This window comes from Muntiacus reevesi, chromosome 17 (genome assembly GCF_963930625.1).
Source record: "Muntiacus reevesi chromosome 17, mMunRee1.1, whole genome shotgun sequence".
Taxonomy (NCBI): domain Eukaryota; kingdom Metazoa; phylum Chordata; class Mammalia; order Artiodactyla; family Cervidae; genus Muntiacus; species Muntiacus reevesi.
In genome coordinates, this window is record NC_089265.1 from 51,964,680 (window position 1) to 51,986,231 (window position 21,552).

At 40.5% G+C, this 21,552-nt stretch overlaps 1 protein-coding gene across 7 annotated transcripts in view; it reads left to right on the forward strand.

Annotated features, from left to right (window-relative positions):
• LOC136148383 (transducin-like enhancer protein 4) overlaps window positions 1-21,552 on the forward strand; it is a 150,025-nt gene that overhangs the window by 52,980 nt on the left and 75,493 nt on the right. For 5 of the 7 annotated variants that reach the window (XM_065907889.1, XM_065907890.1, XM_065907891.1 and 2 more), the window contains one exon: window positions 336-410. The exons of the other annotated variants lie outside the window; for them this stretch is intronic. In XM_065907889.1, coding sequence (XP_065763961.1) covers window positions 336-410 — 75 coding nt within the window. The remainder of the gene's footprint in view (window positions 1-335; window positions 411-21,552) is intronic. 7 annotated transcript variants of the gene reach the window in all.

Genomic DNA, 21,552 nt, shown 5'->3' on the forward strand with positions numbered 1-21,552 from the left:
GGGTGGTTTTATTTTGTTAGTATATTGGAAGATGTTGGGTCGCAGTGTACTACTGACTCGAAAGTACAATTTAATTGCTTCCATCAGTTGTAAGCGAGCATCCTTCATGGGGGCACAGGGATGATCCCTGCGATTGGATGTCCAGTTACTCCTCAGCTCTGTAGACACAGAGGTGCCCTAGACAGTCTTCCACCACTTGGGGCTTTTATTGGAATATGGAGACCCCTTGAATCCTGTTTTGCATGTAATTAAAGTTAGAGGACATGTTAGGAAAAGCTGTTCTTGACTGACCAGAAGACAAATAATTGTATTTTGTTTCTGATCTTCATTTATAGCACCAGCAACAAGTGGTGCAGGCTGTGGAGCGGGCCAAGCAGGTGACCATGGCGGAGCTGAACGCCATCATCGGGGTACGTGGCCTTTCCCTTTTGGCTCTGATCATCTCAGTGTGTGTCGCTGGCGCTCTCGCGCGCGCTCTCTAAATTTTGTTCAGTCGAAGAGGTAAAGGCAATAGAGGATCCCATAGTGAAATGGAGCACTTGGCCTTCAATCTTGCCAAGTTTGATGGCTGCCTCAGAAACTCTGGACACATTCTCACCAATTCCAGTTGACATGTTCCTGAAAATTCTCCCCGTAGGGAGAGTAGGTAGTTCTTTTTCATAGTATTTCTTTCCTTCGCAATCAGCCTCTATCGCTAGCCTATTGCCAGTCAAAAGACACAGATTGCCCTAATGTTAAAATGACCTGATTTCTTTTATCTTTCCTCAAATATAGGTTGTCTTAATATCATGTTTAGTGAAATAAAATACACGTTTTCACATCTCTCTGCTACTCTTCCTCACCTTTGGTGAGTGGTTCTTAAGGACTAGTGTCCATTTGTAGTAAAAATGATAGATGAACTATACAGCTTTTTGCAAAATCAGCGGCCCAGTTGGAAAATCCCTCACAGTACCAGTAATGTTGCATAGAAATCCTGCTGGAATTCATGGGTTTGAGCAGTTACTCCAATTCCACTTAAATTTTTGTTCTCCTCAGTTAAGGTAACCAGTAATAAAAGAGGTGCTAAAACTTAGAAAGGCAAGAAATCCAAGCTGAAAAAAAGCACAATATTCACATGTCTGTTTATGCAGCTGTTAGGAGTAGTTCTGTAGATTATTTTAATGAAGACATGTCAACTGTACTTTCCTCTTTCTGCCTCCCCCCCCAATACTTTCTTTTGTGTATAGATAATACACAAAAGTCTTTTCTCTTTTTTTGCCCTCAGTGTATCAAACACACTTTGAAATGCTAATTATTCCATTTACTTTCATTAAAATTCAAATTGCTGAGTGAAGATGCGGATAAGGGTCGCCTGATAATCAATCTGAAGTGAAGATATTGCTTCAATTATGCCTCTGTCTTTTAACAAGGAAATCAGAACTCTGGGATGGCTGCTGATGGTTGTGGAGCTATAGTCTGATTGCAGCTTGTTTTTTAATGGGCTATTTTGAGCTCTATTTTGTGTTCCTCTGACCACAAGAAAATACTAGTAGTAGATTAGAAGGCATAGTAAATGGAGAAGAGTAACCTTTATTTCCTTGGAAGTGCCCTTTGGAAAGAAGAGGATGAATCACAACATCACAACAAGCCATGTAGAGACTCGTTTCTTGTACATTTTCTGTGTTCTGGGGGTAGGGTAGAGATGAGAGATGATTACATTTCACAATTAGTTTTTTTTTCCAGAAATTCAGAGAACGGCAGTGTAATAATTTTTTTTTTTAAACACTGAGAAAGCTTAAATTTTCATGTTAGCATATATGTACATACCAGCTGTATTTGCTTGCAGCACTTGTTGTGTTCCTGTTGGGATATAGTTCGGTTACCAAATCTCTCAAGGTCACTCAGGATAGAACCTGTTTTTCTTACCTGCTATCCTGTCTCCTGTTGAAGGAGAGAATATGTGGGTGAGGACCCATAGGAGAGCCTCCTGGGCATTTCTGGTGTGGTGTTTATTTTTATATGAACTCCTGAAATAGAGGTAGCTAGCCAACCTCATGTCTGGTGGGCAGCCTTTTCTGGAATGCTTTTTTGTTTCTTTTTGAGTCTTATTAGTTACTGTCTGTACAGTGGTGAGATTAATCTAAATCAGAACTGCATTGTTTTGTGTTGGATGTTGCTTAAAAATATGAGGGAAGATATAAAAGCAGAACACGTTCCCTTTCTTTCATCACATCAAGTATATTTTTAACACTGTTTTATATCTATTTCATTTTTACATACTTTGTTTTGAATGGGATGGGAGATTGCCTTTTCTCAGGCAGAAGATGATTTGTTTGACTGTAGCTGAGTAACTGACAGACATATTGTGCATATATGGGTTTAATTATTAAAGCTAATTTCATTTGGTGACCTACCTCAAAACTTATTTGAAGAACTAAGTCAGTAGAGCTGCACGCTATCAAAGCACTGTGTGCTATAGTTTGTGGATCTGGTGGCAATTCCAAATTATTTGTATCTGAGCTGAAAATGGAATCAAAATCACGTAATCTGACTGTTCTGAAAAACAGATTGCAGAAATAGAAAAACAAAACCAGCAGTTTTGGGAAATCGCAAACCAAGTGCGAAGGGAAGAGCCCCATCACAACCGACTCACTTGATGCATTTCTGAGGCTACTGTTCGTTTTCCTCGTTTCAGCCCCTCTTAGCACCTCGTGTCCACCACCTTTTGGAGTTACAACATTGTGTACCTTTCTATGCACCTACGTTCTGTACCCTGTTAGGCAAGGCTGTGTTGTGAGGTGGTGATATTTTGACCTGCTGCCAAAAGTGACGAGGGGTCAGTTTTAGATTTTTGTGACTTAATTTTTTAGGTAGTCTACAGTGATTTTCTGCACCAAGGGAACTTGCCCTCCTGAGAGGCAAAGACCCATCTAAGCCCCTGCGGACCTTCATTTATTTGCCACTGCATATGTATCTGTTTTATATGTAGGCACACCATCCAGACAAGCACAAATGTTCCCCAATTTAATGAAATCTGATGAAGCACCTTTTTAACTCTGCAATATTATTCTACCTTCGTTGGTAAATGAGCCAAACCAGTGATCCATGCAGTTTAAATGCAAAAAGCTGAAGTGAGCCTGAAACCTGGAGAGGCGGCTTGTTCTCTTGACAATAAGCTAGTTGTGTTTAATGGAATGAAACACAGTTATAATGATTTCTTTCACAGGTCATGTTCAGTTTAAAACTGTTGATAGATTGAAATAAGTTAAATATCTTTTGTCTTTTATTTATAAGGAAAAAAACCCAGGGAAAGGCCTATGTTGTTTTCTATAGTTAATATTTCCTGTTTTGCTTTAAATTGTTCATTTTTCCTATTTCCTCGAAGCTTTCCCAGAGTTCCTCCAAATGGGCTGTGGGAATGTTCTGCATCTAGTTAAATCATGTCATGTGTCCTGCTAGCCACTGTGTTTTTAAATTAGAATCTCTGTAAGATCACACTGTTGGAACAACACACAAACTGTAGTTTTAAATCAGTAATATGATCTAATTAGAAATGATGTTTTCATTTCCTGTATTATTAAATTGAGTCATCTGACTATCTTAAAATGTTTTTTAAATCCATTACACTATATAATCAGCACATGCTGTGTGAATGTGGTTATGCTTAATAAAGGAGGCTAAGTTGGAACCACATAAGAATTTCACCAAAGAGACTACCATTAAGAAAAAAAGTTTTGTCAGTATGGACATTGGAAAAGGAAATGTTTAGCATGTAAAAATAGGAATTGGGGTTCCTCTGGATTCCTTCCTTCACTTTTTTAACCTCTTTGAGGAAAGAAATGATATAAATATGCATTTTTTAAAAAAAAAGCACACCCCCTTAAAAAATCCTTAAGAGCAGGTATGCCATGGTGTTGTAGGAAAATGCAGTTTAGCCCAAGAAATGCTGAACCTCAATTTTTAGCAGTGACATTTTAATGATAGGAAGTCTGCAAAATTATTTGCCATCAATTGTGAAGGCAATAACAAGCCTTGGTGGTTTTTCACACACTCTGTGTTAAGTGCTTTCAGAATGACAGCGTAAACTGTGTTAGAGAACTCCAAGGAAGTAAAACTGATTAAAATGTTCATGCTTGAATGGTGCTGATGGAATAGTTCATTTGGACTTTCTCTACCTCCTGCAGCTCAAGCTGAAATATTAAAATTCAGTGGATTTAAATCTCTCTCCTCTCAGCTCAGGAAAAAAACATTACATTTTAATAGGTTTTAAACCCATAATTCATTGGTTTGGAGCAGCACTATTAAATCTATTTAAATATTACTTGTATTACTAAGGAAATGATTTAAATGACTCTGCCTTTACCATTCTGTGTATTTGAGTTAGTTTAAAAAAAATAAAGATAATGCCCTTGGGGTTTTTCCCTTCTCTTGGCATTTTGTGTTCTCGTCCTTGTCATGTGACTGGCTCTTAAATCACACACACACCCCATGTGCATTTCAGATTGGCATTGCGGCCCAACCCCTTGCAGTATGACAGTTTTAAATGGTATGTCCTTCTCTTTCCATTACAGATTTAAAAACAGCCATTTTAAGTTTCAGAGACATTTAGATCCACCATTATGATAGTTTCCCTTGTTGTCTTTATGAACTAACTAGCCATTAGGCAACAAACACCCCGACAGATAAGAATATGTGTATATATGAAAAATATGTGTTTTCCCCGCCTTTACATCACAGCCTCCAGTAGCACAAAATTTGAGATAGAAATACAAGTACTCTTTTTTCACAAAAGCAAAATTAGAAGTATCTGAGAGTGTACTCTCTCTCTTCTGTGTTTGCTAATAAAGGGCTTTCCAGAGGTATTGTTAATCTTGCAGTGGTTATGCTGTTAACCCTTTGGGCACAGATATCTCCGCAATGCGGAAGCATTGTTATCCTTCCTGGGCCCACCTTACCCTCATACCCTGCTTATCTACCTTTCTCTCTAGTCATTGCCATCACAGGTTTTTTTCTGTGGCTTGGCAACACCTCTCCTCAGCTGACTGGGAGGCTCTTCTGTTTCCCCGGTCCTTACTGTGGGGATCCACATTTCACTTCTGCGTATGAGTGCGAGGGAGTTTCTCCCCACTGTGGGATCATCCCAGACTCGGGCAGTGGAGTGCTCCCCTCCTCTCTGTTTTTTGGGTGATTTTGAGGTGCATTCTGCATACATTCCTTCACTGAAGGTTCCAGCTGGATGGAGCTCAGTTGCCTGAACTAGTGAACCTTGTTTTGAGGTTTCCTCCTTCCCTGATCATTTTGCCCAGAGCCACTCCCGTTCTGCAGTCACTTCTCCAGATGCAGCCATGCCTTGTCCTGGAGGATCTAAGAAGCTCAGTATTTGACCTCATAGGCCTCAACCTCTTTAAGGGGACTTTTTGGTATAGGCAGGCAATTGAACTGAAGTGCCACAATCATAGTTTGTTTTCTGATGTGAGTTCTATGCATGAAACATTTTTTTTTTTTTAACATCTCAGCTTTTACCTTATTTTTTAAATGACTACTTTTCAATGAACTGACAGTAACTGAAAGCTACTTTTCAATGAGCTTCCCTTTCTTGTTATTCTCCTATCTGATTACTGTTGGGTATTTTCTAAATGTATATAATACGGAATAAACTTAAAAACAAGCTATAAAATAGATTTGTGTTTTATCAGAGATTGTTATTCTAGCTTTGTCATTACTAAACAGTGTGCCTGGAGCTTCAAGTCTTTACAAAAGTGCTGGCCATTGGCTACCTGATGTACACAGATTGATGGGATAAAGATTGGGGGTAGGGGGTTGGTCTTCTGCAGTTGTAGGGCTTTGCTTACCTGCTCTTACAAAGCATGATAAACATGATTGTATCTAAGTCAAAGAAAGCAGTTTTAACATCATTCTACACATTTTTCCATCTTACATTGGTATGTCTGCCCTCACTTTTTTTTTTTCAAACTTGTTCATTTATTGTGGATCAGGGGATTGTGTTACTGAGTGATGTAGCTATAATCTAATCTTTGTGCTATAATTTGATGAGGCTCTAAGAGGCAGTAATTTCCTTTCATAACAAAGACGCTCATATATTTAAGTAATTTTTTTAACTCTGTCTCTACCTCAGAACTCTCTAAAAAAACCTAGATACGAAGCAGAATTTCTAATTTGTGTTTATGATATGCACTCTGTTGATTTCTGTTACAAAGCTTCTCTAGAAGAAATTTCTAGAAGTTAGTCGGGTTTGTTTTTATTTGTTGTTAACCTGACATGCTAGTGTTCTGCTCTTGTTGCAAGAGAAGCCCTTCACTCCCTCCTTTCCCTAATAAATGTATTTCCATAGCTCCAGGTAGAGTTAAGCAAACAATGTTAGAGGAGCTGCAGAATGTGTCTGGGTGGGTACATGTGACTTAGCTTAAAGCACTTGGGCTTTGGCTTCCACTAGAAGCCAAAGGAGTTACTCACCTGCCTTTCATTCACACCAGTGCACAGCAGGTTGAGCCTGTGTTGGGGTCCAGAGTACTGGGTGGAACTGTTATACAGAAAAAATTTCACTCAAGGCAGCTTGCAAGCTTGCACACTGTTATTCCTTTTTTTATTGGTTGAGAAGTGAAAGTGTTAGTTGCTTGGTCATGTCCAGCTCTTTGCTACCCCAGGGACTATAGCCTGGCAGGCTCCTCTGTCCATGGAATTCTCCAGCAAGAACACTGGAGTGGTCAGCCATTCCCTTCTCCAGGAGATCTTCCCAACCCAGGGATTGAACCAGGGTCTCTTTCACTACAACAGAATCTTTACAATCTGAACCAGGAGGGAAACCTCTCTCCACCCTGGATCCCCTCCTCCCCCTGCCAAGTTTTGCTTCCCCTTTTCTAGTTCCCTTACTGACTTCTTCCCAGTAATGTTTCTACAAGCAGCATCACCAGCTGACTCCCATGGAGCCAGGCTGTTCCCTCATAGACCCAGCGTGCCTTGTGTCTCTCAAAGCTGGGAGAGAGAAGACAGGCTCCCCACCAAACAGGCGATTGGAGGAAAGAGGCCTTAGACCAGGTTTTACGGCCTGTTGGCGTGTGTCCTCCTCAGAGCTCTCTAGGATGTCAGTCTACTTAAAAATACATTTGTGATCTTATAAGGACTTTTGTGAAAAGATGGAAACCTTTTATAGACTAGTAAGAATAATTTAATCATTACATCAAGTTGTTCATTCGTTGCAGCCTATCAAAGAGGCACATTTCATTTTTACTTTGAATATTTTTAAATGTTTTCTGGAACGTGTTCTGAAAAGATACTCAGATTACATTTAAATCATCTTACTAAGATTTTGGTATTTGTAAACTTTTTGGTTTCACATTTTACCACATGTAAATCAACTTTTATTAGCACATTTTAATTTCTATAAAATGTTAGTGTCCAAGGACAGCAAAATAGAGAAACAAGTAATAGAAAACATGGTAAAAATTAGGCTGTATTTATTTATAAATTTGTATTCTTTAAAATATTTGAAATAGGAAGCATTACCTACTCATTATTATTATGTATATTTTAAAAATTTATCAAAATACAATTTACGTAAAGTAGAATTTACCCTTTAAAGCTTATCAGTTTAGTTCAGTCGCTCATTCGTGTCCGACTCTTTGCGACCCCATGAACTGCAGCACGCCAGGCCTCCCTGTCCATCATCAACTCCCAGAGTCCACCCAAACCCATTTCCATTGAGTCGGTGGTGCCATCCAACCATCTCATCCTCTGTTGTCCCCTTCTCCTCCTGCCCTCAATCTTTTCCAGCATCAGGGTCTTTTCAAATGAGTCAGCTCTTCGCATCAGGTGGCCAAAGTACTGCAGTTTCAGCTTCAACATCAGTCCTTCCAATGAACACCCAGGACTGATCTCCTTTAGGATGGACTGGTTGGATCTCCTTGCAGTCCAAGGGACTCTCAAGAGTCTTCTCCAACACCACAGTTCAAAAGCATCAATTCTTCTGTGCTCAGCTTTCTTTATAGTCCAGCTCTCACATCCATCCATGACCACTGGAAAAGCCATAGCCTTGACCAGACGGACCTTTGTTGACAAATTAATGTCTCTGCTTTTTAATATGCTGTGTGGGTTGGTCATAACTTTCCTTCCAAGGAGTAAGCGTCTTTAATTTCATGGCTACAGTCACCATCTGCAGTGATTTTCGAGCGCCGCCCCCCCCCCCCCCCCCAAAAAATAAAGTCAGCCACTGTTTCTCCAGTGATGGAACCAGATGCCATGATCTTAGTTTTCTGAATGTTGAGCTTTAAGCCAACTTTTTCACTCTCCTCTTTCACTTTCTGCTTTAAGGGTGGTGTCTTCACTTTCTGCTTTAAGGGTGGTGTCACCTACATATCTGAGGTTACTGATATTTCTCCCATCAATCTTAAGTCTTATGCATTTTGACAATCTAGTACATCCATGTGACTACCACTACGCTCAAATTGCAGAATATTTCTCTCCTGCCACCCCAAACCCCCTTGTTCTTTGTGGTCAGTCCTTCTTCCTACCCTAGTTCTGGCAACTGTCCATGATGGTTTTTTTTCTCTCCCAAAGTGATCCTTTTTGATGCTGTCATATAAATGAAATTATGCAGTGTGTAGCCTTTTGAGTTTTCATTTTCACTTAGCAAAGTACGTTTGAGATTTGTCTGTGTGGTTTCCTATATTGGCAGTTAGTTCGTTTGTATAGCTGAATAATATTCCATTGTATGAATATACCGGTTTGTTTTAGCCACTCATCCCTTGAGAGGGACAGTTGGCTTATCTCCAGGGTTTGGTATTATGAATGAAGTGCTAGTAAATTAACATACAGAGTTTTGTAAATTTTGTTGTTTTCCTCAGAAGTCATCATGGTTAGTATATGTTTAAAGTAACTGACATGTTGTTGTTCTTATAACTGACACAATTTCCCAAAATGAGCATCCTGTTTTTCTGTCTCACTAATATGTGTGAAAGAGCCTTTGCTCCACATTCTCTAGCACTTGGAATAGTAGCTTTGGGGCATTTTTAGCCATTTCCAATAGGTGTATAGTAGTACTCGTGTTTTTGTGCATTTCCCTAATAACTAAAGATGTTGAGTGTCTTTTTGTGCTTACTTGCCATCTCTGTATCTTCTTTGATAAGTATCTGTTCAAATCTTTGCCTATTTTTCTTCAGTCCGTTTTTTTAATCATTAATGAGAGTTTAAAAGATTATTCAAATAAGAACTTTATGTATTTTTCAAATATTTTCTCCCAATCTGTAGTCATCCTTTAATTTTTTTTGTTAGTGTCTGTTGAAGAGCAGGAGTTTTTAACATTGTGTAATTTATGACTTTTTTTTTAACGAGTCTTAATTTTGATGTTGCTTCTCAGTAAACTTTGCCTCACTCAAGGCCACAAATATTTTTCTCTTATGTTTTTCTGTTACTTTTAGAACCATGATTCAGTTTTAGTTAATTTTTGTTTATGGTGTAAGATACGGGGATTTGGGTTGAGTTTCTTTTCTTTTTCTTTTCCCTAGGTGAATATTTAATTCAATTGTTCCCACACCATTTGTCGAAAATCTGTTGACTGTCGTGTGGGTCCATTTTCTGGACTCTTACTTTGTTCTGTTAGACTGAGTGTCTGTTTGGGGATCTCTTTTGCCAGTGATGACACATTGTCTTGATTGCTGTAGATTTCACTACTGGGAATTCCCTAGTCCATTTTGTGTTTTTGTGCTCTTTTTTCTTGATTGCCTTCTTTCCCAGGACCCTCAGAACTGTAGTCTTTAACTGTCAGTGTCTGAGAGACTGGCTGATGGATGGATGGGAAGAATCCAAGCTCAACAGTACAACTTTATCTCATTTTAAAAATGGCGTCTGTTGTGCATCTAGACTTCCGTCTCTAAGATGCCTGCTTCTGCCATCTGCCCCTGTCCCCAGTACTTGTGCTGGTCTCCTGCAACTTCCTCCTGATCGGTTTTCTTGTTTGTGCATCTGTCTTTGTTTTCTTCGTCCTGCACACAGCAGCCAGAGTGGTCTTCTTCTAAAATATTAATTGAATCTTATTGCTCCCCTGGTTATAGTTTGTCTCTGATGGCTGTTTATTTTGGTTAGAATGAAGTCTGAATTTCTTACCATGGCCTGCAAGTCTCTGTGTGAGCTGACATTTCACCCACCTCTTCGATTTCACATACTCTTCACTCTCTTTATGTGACTGTCTTTCAGCCCCGTTGGTCTCTTTCTTCCATCCCTGGTCACCCCAGGCATCTTCCTGACTGATCGTGCATCAGCTCTTCTACCTTCTAGAACCCCCATCCTCCACGTCTTGACATGGTCTTCCTTATGCTCTTCTTTAAAATCTCAGCTTAAATGTTACCTCCTGAGAAAGGACTTCCGTATCTGGCAAACTGTCGTAGCTCTTTCACACCCAATTCATTCTCTGTAAAGTAGCCTGTTTTTATTTTCCTCAAAACTTTTACCATTTATTGTTGATGTGTGTTTGTGAATTTCCCTTCACTTGCAGGTGGGATCTTGTTCCCTTTTAGAGTTATGGTGCCTAGAACAATATGGAGCTTATTGTTTTCAATAAATATTTGTATAATACTCATAACTGTTCAGTAAACATGAAATAATTTTTTTATTTAATAACTTCAGTAAATATTTGTTAAATGAGCAAATATTCTATTTTGACTTAGCGTTTTGGTTTTTTGCCCCATAATTTTGAGCCAAGATTGAGAAGAAGGGAGTATGGGCTCATTAAAAATAAGTAATGCTGTGTGTCACTTGTAGGGACTCTTAGGAATTTCATTTAAGAGTATTTTCATCTATGGAATTCAGGGCTGGAGATAATAGCCACAAAAGTGCTGTCCAGTTTTCTAACATTGTATGGTTTGTAAGCCGGTTTGTTTTGATGACTGTGACATTTTTATTTTAGAACTTGAGGGTCTTTTGTGTCAGCTATTTCTCTAGATTTACATCCCTATCCTTATGTTCTTCTCCCTCAAAGGGTAATTACAAATAGTCATTTATGGAGTATTCGCTTTGTGTCAGTACTGTGCTTAGCATTTGCAGACTGTGATTTTGTTTAGGCTTCATAGCCACCCCAGCTGGAAGGGAGTATTATTGTCCTAGCTTTACAAATAATGAAACTGAAGCTCTGAAGGTGTAAATAGTTTTCTGAAGGCCACACAGGGAGGAAATGGCAGAACTGAGGACCAAACTTAAGACTGATTTCAGAACTCACCCATTTAACCATTCTGTTACACTTGCCCCTTAGTCGTTCCCTTGACTCTGTTCTTTGACTCTGGGATCAATAGGCTGTTTATCTTGAGATCCAGTACAGTATTGTCCAGTCTTTAGTGTCCAGACCTCAATGAGAGAAGTGAAATTGGGTGTGCCTGATGCCCATACTAATTGGTTAGGCTAAGTTGAACTGTGTATAGTTCCACATATTGGTTGAATACTCCTGACTCATATTATGTTTCTTCATGTCTGTTGTAACTTCAGTTTCAGTTCAGTCACTCAGTCATGTCCGACTCTTTGCGACCCCATGAACCGCAGCACGCCGGGCCTCCCTGTCTATCACCAACTCCTGGAGTTTATATAAACTCATGTCCATTGAGTTGGTGATGCCATCTAACCATCTCATCCTCTGTCGTCCGCTTCTCCTCCCGCCCTCAATCTTTCGCAACATCAGGGTCTCTTCAAATGAGTCAGCTGTTCGCATCAGGTGGCCAACTTATCTACAACATCTACAACATCAGGTGTTGTAACTTAGTGTCATATATAAGAACCAAAAGTTGTCATAAACACGACTACCAAGACAAATATTTTTAACCTAAGTATTTGGATCTTGGATTTCATGCTTGGCTATCAAGCTGTCCATTAGCTCCCTGAAGTATTGGCAAAATTGTGTGTGAAAGATGTACCTTGTCCAGAGAAGAAATTTCTGTCTTAGGTTCACAAAAAATCTTTAACGACACAAAAAGTGTTTGAGCCTGTGCCTTAGCAAGAATCAAAAACTGCATGAGAGCCTGATACAGTACTTTACTTTTTTGATAAGAGTGTAGACAGAAGGCAGTTATCTAGAGCATCATAAGGAGACATTGCTGCATAATTGTTCAGAAACTTGTAAATCAGAAGTTACACTTACTTTGTGTCTAAATAGTGCCCAGGGGATGAGGGAGATTCTCGAACTATTGGTGGGTAAAAAAAACAAAAAAACTGCATTGTATTGATATTGTCACAGGTATTGTGGAAAATAAGTTAACCACATTAAACACTTAATCTTGAATAACTAATGATAATAACTGCTTGGGATTTTTTTTTTTTATTAGAAGGGATTAACTGGAGCCAGCAGCTACCTTCACATAATTGTATCAAAAGAAAATGCAGGCATGTAAATCTTTGAGGATACTTTATTAGTTTCTTGTTCATACATGCATCTTTTAAAGTTCTGAGGCTCAATGATGACTAAGAACCGGTCACTGCCTCTTGGCCCCTGTGCTTGTGATTTCATGGGATGGGTAGATGCATAGATGGAGAAATCATGTTGATGTGAAGTTACGAATCAAGCACATGGGGACACCAATTAGGATAGCAGTTAACCACTGAAAGCAAAAGCCTACAAATAAGCTCATCAGAGGAAGTGGTGGGTGAGGGAGGGGGATAACTTCTGCAGGACCACAGCAGAGGGCTGGACCAGTACTGTGTGTGTGTTGGTCCCTCAGTCTGACTCTTTGTGACCCCATGGACTCCATGCGACCCCATCAGACTCCTCTGTCCATGGGATTCTCCAGGCAAGAATACCAGAGTGGGTTTCCATGCTCTTCTCCAGTGGATCTTACTGACCCAGGGATTAAACCCAGGTCTCCCACTTTGCAGGTAGATTTCTTTACCATTTGAGCTACCAGGGAAGCCAGCAAGGGGGATATAAGTAGCTTAGAATGCATAGAGTTTGCCAGGAGAGTTGGGAGACTCCTATTTTTGAAATTATCTCATTCCTTTATGAGAAACCGTGTACTTTTTCTCTCATTTCTCTATCTTCAGAAAAATTTTATCCATCCTACTTGGGAAAAACTGCTTCACTAGATCTAGTAATATTGCAGACTTAAATGATGATGTTGATCTAATAAACAAGGCCTAGAGCTAACCCTATCTCCTAAAACTTTTAAGTAAAATTTAATGGCACGTTCTTGAATCCTTTTTAAGGCAGCTCCGTGGCTATTTTGTTCTGTGAGTCTCATGCATTTTTTTTCCTTGACAGATTCAAGTAAAGGGGGAGAGTTTATCTCGGTGTCCAGGCTGTCTTCTGTGACTGACGGGGCCAGGGCCATTGTGATCCCGGAGCAAAGTGGCAATCATGTGTATATATTTTTTTTATTTCCCCAGATGTTTCTCTAGGTTGACCCAAAGCAATTTATGGACACAGTTAATATCTGAGAAAAGAAACTGTTGAGGGCAGGAGTACAATTCAAGCTGCTGTCTACCTGGATTGAAAACTCAAACTTTGTTTTGAGGTTTCTTTCAGCTTGTATCTTCAAATGGTCTACAAGCAAAGATAATGTCAAGGCAACTCTTTTGGTTGTTTCTTCAGGCTGAACCTGTCTCCTACTCTGGAAGCTAAAACATCCAGGTGCTCCATCCAGCCTTCCTCACAGATGAGCTGTGGGGCATTAACCCTGTCCAAGAAGGCAATGAGATGTAAAGAGATGCCTTTTTGTTTTTTTCCCTCTTTAACAGAAAGACCCATAAAGAGAAAATTGCTCTCTTTCTCTGCTCTACCTTGGTTTTGTAAGGGCAAGTTAATGTTCAGTGCTGCAGCAGCTATTTTGGGGGAAATGGCATGTGAGAGGGATCAGGAAAACCAGAGATGTTGACCCAGAGCCTTGATATTGGTATCATCCAGCCAACCCTAAACTTGTTATGTGAGAAATAAAAACCCCTATTATTAGGCCACTTTCATCTGGGTAGTCTATAATTTGCAGAGGAACTGTCTTAACTAATATACTGTTGAACCATGGTGATTCTCCATACATATCAGACAGAATTGGCAGCCTAACCTTTAACCAGTTGGGGGACCACTTAAATGAACTCTAATATCTATACAATGGCATGTACTATACAGCTATTACAAGCGATGGAGTCAAAGCATTATTTAGGGGCCTGGGAAAATGTTCTCTGATACACTGAGTAGGAAAATAATCATTTTAAACTACAGATGCGTGATATTATTTTTTTTTTAAATGCTTATATATGCATTGAAAAAATGCTGGATGGACTCATTAACATTCTAGTTTCCTTTGGGTGGTATGATTATATGCGACTTTAAGTTTCTTTCCATTCTGCTTGTTCACATTATATGTAAAACTTATCTAATCTTAAAAAAGCTATTACTGTGAACCTAAAACTATAAAGTTATTAATTAAAAATTGTAAGGATTGTACTTAAAGGTTCATTTCTCCTCTCTTCTGACCCATGTGAATAAATAGTACAACCATCTACCCAGTTGCTTGGGGCCCATCTTTGCTTTGGAAGCCCAGGTGGCACAGTGGTGAAGAATCTGCCTGCCAGTGCAGAAGATACAAAAGATGCTGGTTTGATACTGGAGTCGGGAAGATTCCCTGGAGTAGGAAATGGCAACCCACTGTAATATTTTTACCTGAGAAATTCCTGGACAGCAGAGCCTGGTGGGTCCACGGGGTTGCAAAGAGGTGTGCACAGCTGAGCACTCTCCACATATCCTTGCTAGGTATCTTGAATTTCTCCTCCCCTTCTCTTTCCACGTGTGTGTGTGCCTGCTTGATCAGTCATGCCCGACTCTTTGCAACCCCATGGACTGTAGTCTGCCAGGGTATTCTGTCTAAGAAATTTTCTAGGCAAAAATACTGGGGCGGGTTGCCATTGTCTTATCCAGGGAATCTTCCTGACCCAGGGATCGAACCTGCATCTCTTGGCGTGTCCTGCATGCCCAGGTTGGTTCTTTACCAGTTGAGCCACCAGGGATGCCCTCTACTTTCATAACCGTGTCTTTTAGCGCCATCTCCAGACTAGCTCTCAAGTCCTTGCTCTCTTTGCCACATGTGCTGCTACAACCCTAATCCAAATCATCATTATTTTTTGGTTTGAATCCCTGTATTACCTTCTTGCTGATCTCTCCTTTCCTCCTGGCCACTGTCAGACCTAGTCTCCACATACCATTATGAATGTTTAGGTTATATAATACTCTAGCTCAGAATGCTTATTCAGCTCAGTGCAGTCACTCAGTCGTGTCTGACTCTTTGCAACCCCATGGACTACAGCACCCCAGGCTTCCCTGTCTATCACCAACTCCCGGAGTCCACCCAGACTCATGTCCATTGAGTCCGTGATGACATCCAGCCATCTCATCCTCTGGCGTCCCCTTCTCCTCCCGCCTTCAATCTTTCCCAGCATCAGGGTCTTTTCAGATGAGTCAGTTCTTCACATCAGGTGACCAAAGTATTGGAGTTTCAGCTTCAACATCAGTCCTTCTAATGAACACTCAGGACTGATCTCCTTTAGGATGGACTGGTTGGATCTCCTTGCAGTCCAAGGGACTCTCAAAGGTCTTCTACAACACCACAGTTCAAAAGCATGAATTCTTCAGCACTCAGCTTTCTTTATAGTCCAACTCTCACATCCATACATGACTACTGGAAAAACCATAGCCTGACTAGACAAGCCTTTGTTGGCAAAGTTAATGTCTCTGCTTTTTAATATGCTGTCTAGGTTGGTCATAACTTTCCTTCCAAGGAGTAAGCGTCTTTTCATTTCATAGCTTCAGTCACCATCTGCAGTGATTCTGGAGCCCCAAAAAATAAGTCTGTCACTGTTGCCACTGTTTACCCATCTATTTGCCATGAAGTGATGGGACCAGATGCCATGATCTTAGTTTTCTGAATGTTGAGCTTTAACCCAACTTTTTCACTCTCCTCTTTCAATTTCATCAAGAGACTCTTTAGTTCTTCTTCACTTTCTGCCATAATTTCTGCCATAAGGGTGTTGTCATCTGCATATCTGAGGTTATTGATATTTCTCCCGGCAATCTTGATTCTGGCTTGTGCTTCGTCCAGCCCAGCGTTTCTCATGATGTACTCTGCATAAAAGTTAAATAAGCAGGGTGACAATATACAGCCTTGACATACTCCTTTTTCTGTTTGGAACCAGTCTGTTGTTCCATATCCAGTTCTAACTGTTGCTTCCCTACCTGCATACAGGTTTCTCAAGAGGCAGGTCAGGTGGTCTGGTATTCCCATCTCTTTCAGAGTTTTCCACAGTTTTTTGTGATCCACACAGTCAAAGGCTTTGGCATAGTCAAAAAGCAAAAATAGATGTTTTTCTATGTCTTGATATAGAACAGTGAAACAGAGTAAAGTACTCAGAAATTGTTCCAATTTATATGTCAAAAGGGCAGGCAGATCAGTAGGGAAAAAGATGGTCACTAGGGGGTTAATTGGTTATTTTGGTGGAAAAAATGAAATTGGATCCACCTGTCTCATATGCAGAAGTCAACCTGAAAAATGTAAAAAGACAGAACTTAAAATAAACACCCAAGAGGACTTTTTATCTTGGGATAGAGAGGTATGTATTAATGGGTCACAGAAAGCTCAAACCATAAGGAAAAGATATTACTCAGTTAAAAGCATCCGTTCATCAGAAGATGTCTCAAAGAAAATGAATATATAAGCCAGAAAGTGAGAGGAAGTTAACACATACAATTATCCAGGTTGAGGAGGTTAACACATACAGTTATCCAGCTTATACCAGTTATGGACAAGCTAAAAGTTCAAACTTAACAAAACAAACTCATTACTGCTTAAAGCTCTCATTATTCTTAAGTGAAAGTGTGAAGCCCTTTCTGTCTATTATCTGATTCCCATAGTGTTGCATCCGACCCCACTTCCTCCTTGCTCGCTGGATTCCCACCGGATTTCGTTTTCTTCCTTTGTCACCGCAGGCTCCTTTCCAGTTCTGGACCTTTGCAGCCAGGCTCCCTCTCATCCCAGGTTCCCTTCTCACAGCTCTCTGCGAGACGCTCTCCTTCTCATCCTTCAGGTCTTGGTTCAAAGGTCACTTCCTCAAAGGGGCTATTTCCAATTCTTATGAATGAACCATTACTTAGCGATTAAGTTAAGGCCTCCGTAGTGAGGGAAGGCCCTGTTGGGGCGGCAGGTACTTCACTGGGCTGGATGGTGAGGACTTGTGTTCCATACTTTTCCTACAGGTATTGGCCTGTAAAATTCTGCACCCAATTTCAATGTGGTTCAGTTGGTCAGATGGCCAAGCAATTCAGCACCAGCTGGGTGTGCCGTACAGTTCATCTGGAGATAGCATCACATCCCACAGGCTAAGGGCCAGCCCCACAAGAATGCCCCTACTCCCTACACCTCAGACACCAGCCCCAAATCCAGATTATCCTGTATTTTTAGCAATCTCCTCATTGAGTTTAATTAATCAGCCACAGCAGCTCACAGAACTCAGAGAAACCTTTAACTTACCAAATTGTGTGGGTACTCAGTTGCTCAATTATGTCCAACTCTTCTCGACCCCCTGGAGTGTAGCCCTCCAGGGTCCTCTATCCATGGAATTTTCTAGGTAAGAATACTGGAGTCGGTTGCCATTTCCTTCTCCAGGGGGTCTTCCCAACCCAGGGATTAAACCTATATCTTTTGCATCTCCTGCATTGGCAGGCAGATTCTTTACCACTGTGCCCCCCTGGGAAGCCCTAACCAAATCACCCATTTTTTAAAAAAAGGGTGTAACTCAGGAACAGTCACATGAAAGAGATGCACAGAGCAAGACATGAGGGTGGGGCGCAGAGCTTCCCCGCACTTCCCAAGTGTTCTACTCTTCCCACATCTCCCAGTGTTCCACCAGACTGGTAGCTTTCCAAACCTTGTCCTTCGGGTTGCTCCGGAGGTTTCATTACATATGCATAGTTGCCAAATCAGTGGCAATGCACTGGTGACTAACTTCAATTCCAGCCACTCTCCCCTCTCTCCCTGAAGATCTGGTGGGTGAGACGGAAAGGTCCAACCTTCCAGTTTAGTGGCTGGTTAGCTTAACAACCAGCTCCCACTCCTAAGAGCCCTCCAAAAGTCACCTCATTAACCTGATAAAAAGCACCTTTTATTGTTCTCTTTGCTTCGGAAATCCCAGGGATTTTTGGAGCTCTGTGTCTGGAACTGTAACTAAGACCAAATATATGTTTCTTATTGTAAATCTCAGTATCACAGCCTGGTTCAGTGGTGTTCAAATTGCAGTTCCTAGATTGACTAAGTAGTGAAAGCCGTAGTGAACATTTTTTATTTAGTAAAAGAAGAGAATGGAAAATACAGACGTGTGCCACACATAGTGTTTGGTATTTGTTAAACTGTTGTTTCATTTTCTTATGTTTTCTGTGCAGATGTACAACAGGCACACACCCTAGTTGTGGTCAGAAATGTTGGAAAGCAACTAATCTGTCATCTGAGGTTCATTCTCCTTCTAAAGTTCTAATGTCAACTGCAGGGTTACTGAAGAATCTAAAGCAGATAGGCTTTTCAGATACAACTTTACTTTTAAAAAATACTCTAAAGTAACTAAAGAAAACTTTTTGGAGCAGGATCCTTTAGCTTGATAACTTTAATGACTACAACACAAAATGGAAGCTTTGATTTCAGTAAGATAATATGTTAAAATCTCTTCAAAAAATTATTTTTTTAATTAATTTACTTTAATTGGAGGCTAATTACTTTACAGTGTTAGAGTGGTTTTTGCCATACATTGACATGAATCAGCCATGGGTGTATATGTGTCCCCGATCCTGATCCTCCGTCCCACCTCCCTCCCCATTCCATCCCTCAGGGTCATCCCAGTGCACCGGTCCTGAGCGCCCTGTCTTGTGCATCGAACCTGGACTGGCGATCTATTTCACATATGGTAATTTACATGTTTCAATGCTATTCTCTCAAATCATCCCACTCTCACCTTCTCCCACAGAGTCCAAAAGTCTGTTCTTTACATCTGTGTCTCTTTTGCTGTCTCGAATATAAGGTCATCATTACCATCTTTCTAAATTCCATATATATGTGTTAATATACTGTATTGGTGTTTTTCTTTCTGACTTACTTCACTCTGTATAATAGGCTCCAGTTTCATCCACCTCATTGGAACTGATTCAAATGCTTTCTTTTTAATAGCTGAGTAATATTCCATTGTGTATATGTAAAATCTCTTCAAAAAATTCTTTAAATAGTTTTTGAACAAAAACCTCCATGAAATTTTATTTCAATTATTGATTTGCTTAGAAATACTTTTCCTAGTAAACTGTGGACCAATTCAGAAAAAAAAACAATTCTAATAAGATTTCTGATGGGGAAGTTAATATTATAACAATTCAAGTTTTTTTCCTTTCCTTTTCTCGCTGTTATTACTTTGTTGAGTTAAAATTGCAAGTTAAGACTGTAGAATCCTTGGCACAGGACTCATGGAATTTTCTTCTTTACTTGTTACCTATTTTCCCCTTAAAGGTCATTCCAGAGATTTTGAGGACAAGAAGATCTGTGGTTTTAGCGTGAGAAACTTACCCTTGCAGTGATAATCTTTCTTGGGTTACTGTAAATGCCCATCTTTCCCCTGCAGTAAATCTCATGTTTTAAATCATCAGAAAAGAATAAGCTTAGATTGTAAATTTCCTTCCTTTGTTCTTTTTTATATTCTTACTTCTGTGTATTCACTTAACTTTCAGCTTTTGCTAGAGATATTTATTCAGAGCAGGAACTGCCAGTTTTCTGGCTAGAAGGGTGCATCCTGTTTTCCCCACCTCTACAACTACAGGGGGGTGGAAAGAACAGTGAAGCAGAGTGTACTCATCACCTGGGCTTCCCGGGTGTTTCAGTGATGAAGAATTCGCCTGCAGTGTGGGAGATGTGGCTTTGTTCCCTGGATCAGGAAGATCCCCTGGAGAAGAAAGGGGCAACCCACTTTAGTATTCTTGCCTGGGAAATCCCATGGACAGAGCAGCTACAGTTCATGGGGTTGCAAAAGAGTCAGATACGACTTAGCAACTAAACAACAGCAACAACTCATGACCTAGACCTGGACTCACCAATTAACATTTTGTCACTTGTGCTTTGTACATTGACCGTATGCAGACCGAAGACTTATACTTTGTGTGTGCCGGATTGTTTGAAAGTAAGAGGAAGACTTGATAATATTCACGCCTGAAAACATCAGTGTGCATCTGCTATAGTTTTCCAGCATGAGCACGATGCAGTTAAGACAGCCATCTATGTAGTGTATCGTTGATATGCACATTCGTCCAGAAAATGCCCTTGATGCCACATCTTTCTTCACAGCACCTGTCCCTCAATCTGTCCCGCACGTTCAGGAGCGCTGTCGCTGTGCTTTCTCTTCAGTCTTTTCTCACGCTGCTGAGAAACAGTTCCCAAACATTTCAGTTTATGACTTTGGCATTTTGAAGATCCCAGGCCAGTCTGTGTCCTACAGTCTGGGCTTGTGTGGTTGTTTTCTCTTGTTTGAAAGTGAAAGTGGTAGTTGCTCTGTGGTGTCCAGCTCTTTGCCATCCCAGGCTCCTCTGTCCATGGGATTATCTAGGCAAGAATACTGGAGTGGGTTGCCACTTCCTTCTCCCGGGGATCTTCCCAACCTAGGAATTGAACCAGAATCTCCTGCATTGCAGACAGATTTTTTACCATCTGAACCACCTAGATTCAGGTTAAGTATTTTTAGTAAAAACACTCCCTGGCTGATGTTGTGTATTTCCCAGTTGTATCACATTGTTGTTGAAGCTAATCATCTGTGTGGATATTCTTTGACACTGAATAACCTGTTCCCCAGCAACATTTCACCCGGTGGTTTCAGTGTTTCTTGATGCTGTGAATAGATTTGGAGTAATGAAATGGTAAATTCTAAATTCTTTTCCTTTTAAAATAATATTCTTTCCTGCCTTCCCCCTTGCTCCTTCCCAGTGAGTGAGTGAATATGTGTGTAAATATAGACTTTGGGATACTTTTTTCCAGTGATAGCAGCAATCAGTTATTGGGCATCATGCTAAGGGTTTTATTTGCTCAATCTCATAAAATTTTCCCAGCAGCCTTGGAGAGGTAGGTTTTATACCTGTTTCTACATTTTACATAAAGTAACTTGAGGTCATGAAGTGACCTGCTCTTGCTCACAGAGATGGTAAGGATTCTAGCCGAGTGGCTCTGATGTCCCTTCATTATGGTGCATCCCCGCGTATCATCCAGGATCTCCTTTCTCAGACTCCTCTCAGCCGCCACAGACAGGGTCCCTGTGAAAGGGCATCTTCACAACCCAGGGAATGTAGATAGCAGCCCAGTCTCGGGTGTTTTCTGCACTTGCTGTTTGTTTGAGCGTTTGCTGCCTTCTCTTGCCCAGCTCCTGTGTCTGGCCCCTTTCTTACTTTGTTCACAGAATAAAGTCTTCTGGTTGAGTCAGGGCACACATGATCAGTGCACCCAACTTGGTCAGCTGGTTGGAAGCATGGTTGTGGTCCTGAGAACTCTTCTCTGATTCTTGACCTCTTGGCATGACATGACCGGTCCA